The 2,271-nt window shown below is 33.0% G+C and overlaps 1 protein-coding gene across 1 annotated transcript in view; it reads right to left on the reverse strand.

The window, feature by feature from the left end:
- Nucleotides 1-2,271, reverse strand: part of LOC106875310 (uncharacterized) — a 27,337-nt gene that overhangs the window by 18,018 nt on the left and 7,048 nt on the right. Inside the window, exons 3-4 of the mRNA XM_014923398.2 lie at nt 1,936-2,001; nt 1,122-1,188 (exon numbers count right to left, since the gene is read on the reverse strand). Coding sequence (XP_014778884.1) covers nt 1,122-1,188; nt 1,936-2,001 — 133 coding nt within the window. The remainder of the gene's footprint in view (nt 1-1,121; nt 1,189-1,935; nt 2,002-2,271) is intronic.

Genomic DNA, 2,271 nt, shown 5'->3' on the forward strand with positions numbered 1-2,271 from the left:
GCTGATGAAGGGATATTCCAAATGGCTTTCCGTTTTCCTATGTGTTCGTTCCGTTGTCTGTAGTTTATTGTTCTAACGTCCTGTACCCTGATATGCATATATATACACATGTAGATGTAAGTATGTACATATATGTGTGTATACATGTATATATATTCTTTGTATTATATATATATATATATATATATATATCACTTTGTGTGTCGGTGTGTATGTGTATATGCCTGCATGTATATATACATGTGTGCCAGTACCAGTGTGTTTGTGAATATGTCTATATGTATGTATGTATGTCAGTGTGTGTTATGTATATATATGAACAGCATAATATATATATATATATATATATATATATATATATATATATATATGGTCCCACAAATAATGCAATCTTTTTATACTTCTTTTATTTTCAAAATCAAGATAAACGAAGTTCTTTTTAAATCTAAAATATTCTCTCCTTCATTTTCTGCAATGCTCTTCCATCTATCTGGTAGACTTGCAAGGCCCCTCTTCCAAAATTCACTTGTCCTTCATGCAAAATACTCCCCCAGTACTGTTCTGACCTTGTCTACAGAATTCATATTCTTTCTGTTCAAATGATTTTGAAGAATGCAGAAGAAATGATAATCAGATAGGGGAATGTCCAGTGAATATATCGGTTGAGGCATTGTTTCCCATTCAGACTGCTCCAGCCTTTGGAATGCCATCCTTGCTGTATGTGGTCAAGCATTATTCTGATGGAAGAACACCTTTTGTCTTGAAACTAAAGATAATCGGTTTTCTTCTAGCGCTGATTTAAGCCACTCAAACTGCTCAAACTGCACTCTTCAAAACTTGCACTAAGAATAAGCGCAAGGTAAAATTCCTACCTACTTTTATAGTAATTTGATGCAGGTAGCGCATCCCGTCCTCCTCCGACTTTTCGTTTGTGCAATTGGAAAAAAAAAAACCGCATGAATTATGGGATGACCCTGTATGCATGTATATACATTTTGAATATGTGTGTAGCCGTGTGTGTGTGTGTGTGTGTGTGTGTGTGTGTGTGTGTGTGTGTGTGTGTGTGTGTGTGTGTGTGTGTGTGTGTGTGTAACCAAGATGATAGAAAAGTCTCTACTTACATCGACAACCCTTTGATGTTGTCAGACAGGTTCTCACAGATAAATATTAGATAGGCGCAGCAGAAACCTGAAGAAAAGAAATACATTATACATACATATCATATATATATATACATATATACATACATATATACATACATATACATACATACATACATACATACATACATATATACATATGTATGTATATATATATATATATATATATTCTCATATATAGCTACATATATTTATATACATTTACATATATATACACACAAACAGATAAGCACGGAGAAATATGAATTAATGATAACAATTACGCACACACACACATATATATACATATACATAATTAATCGTTGACCAAAACATTCAATATTTTTTTCTCCGTGTTTTTCTCATTGTTTTCTCCTTATTCTTTCTGTTGAAGAGCGTAGCTCGAAACGTTAAAGACTTTCTGTATTCCCGAGCGTCAAACTAATACATCCTTTTGTTGTCTACACCACCTGTCCTTGTCTGTTGTTGTTTTTTTCGTAAATTCTCCCATATATATACATATAAATGTATGTATATGTATATTATAAGCACATATACATATTCATATATATATATATATATATATTTCCTTATTGTCCACAGGGGACTAAGCATAGAAGGGACAAACAAGAATAGACCAAGGGATTAAGTCAATTACATCGCCTTCAATATGTAACTGGTACTTATACATTTTAGAATTAAAGGTTTTGATTTACTGTCGGGTGACTTTTGGCCAACCCTGTATGCATGTGACAAGGAGGATATCAAGAGATTGGAAATTGTGTGTGTTACTCACCGATTTGTGACACCAGCAGTACAATATCAACCACCAGTCTGCCAAACCACCCCATCGCAAAATATCCTGGAAAGTTGAAAAAAAAAAAAAAAAAATTACATAATAATAATCCTTTCTAATTAAGGCACAAAGCCTGAAATTTTGTGGGAGGGGACTAGTTGATTACAATGACCCCAGTGTTTCATTATCACAATCATCATCATTGTTTAACGTCCATTTTCTATATATGTATGCATATCTTTATCTACACACACACACACACATATATATATGTCTATTTATATATATATATATATGTATCTCTCTCTCTCTCTCTCTCTCTCTCTCTCTCTCTCT

Source organism: Octopus bimaculoides, chromosome 30 (assembly GCF_001194135.2).
Source record: "Octopus bimaculoides isolate UCB-OBI-ISO-001 chromosome 30, ASM119413v2, whole genome shotgun sequence".
NCBI classification, from domain to species: domain Eukaryota; kingdom Metazoa; phylum Mollusca; class Cephalopoda; order Octopoda; family Octopodidae; genus Octopus; species Octopus bimaculoides.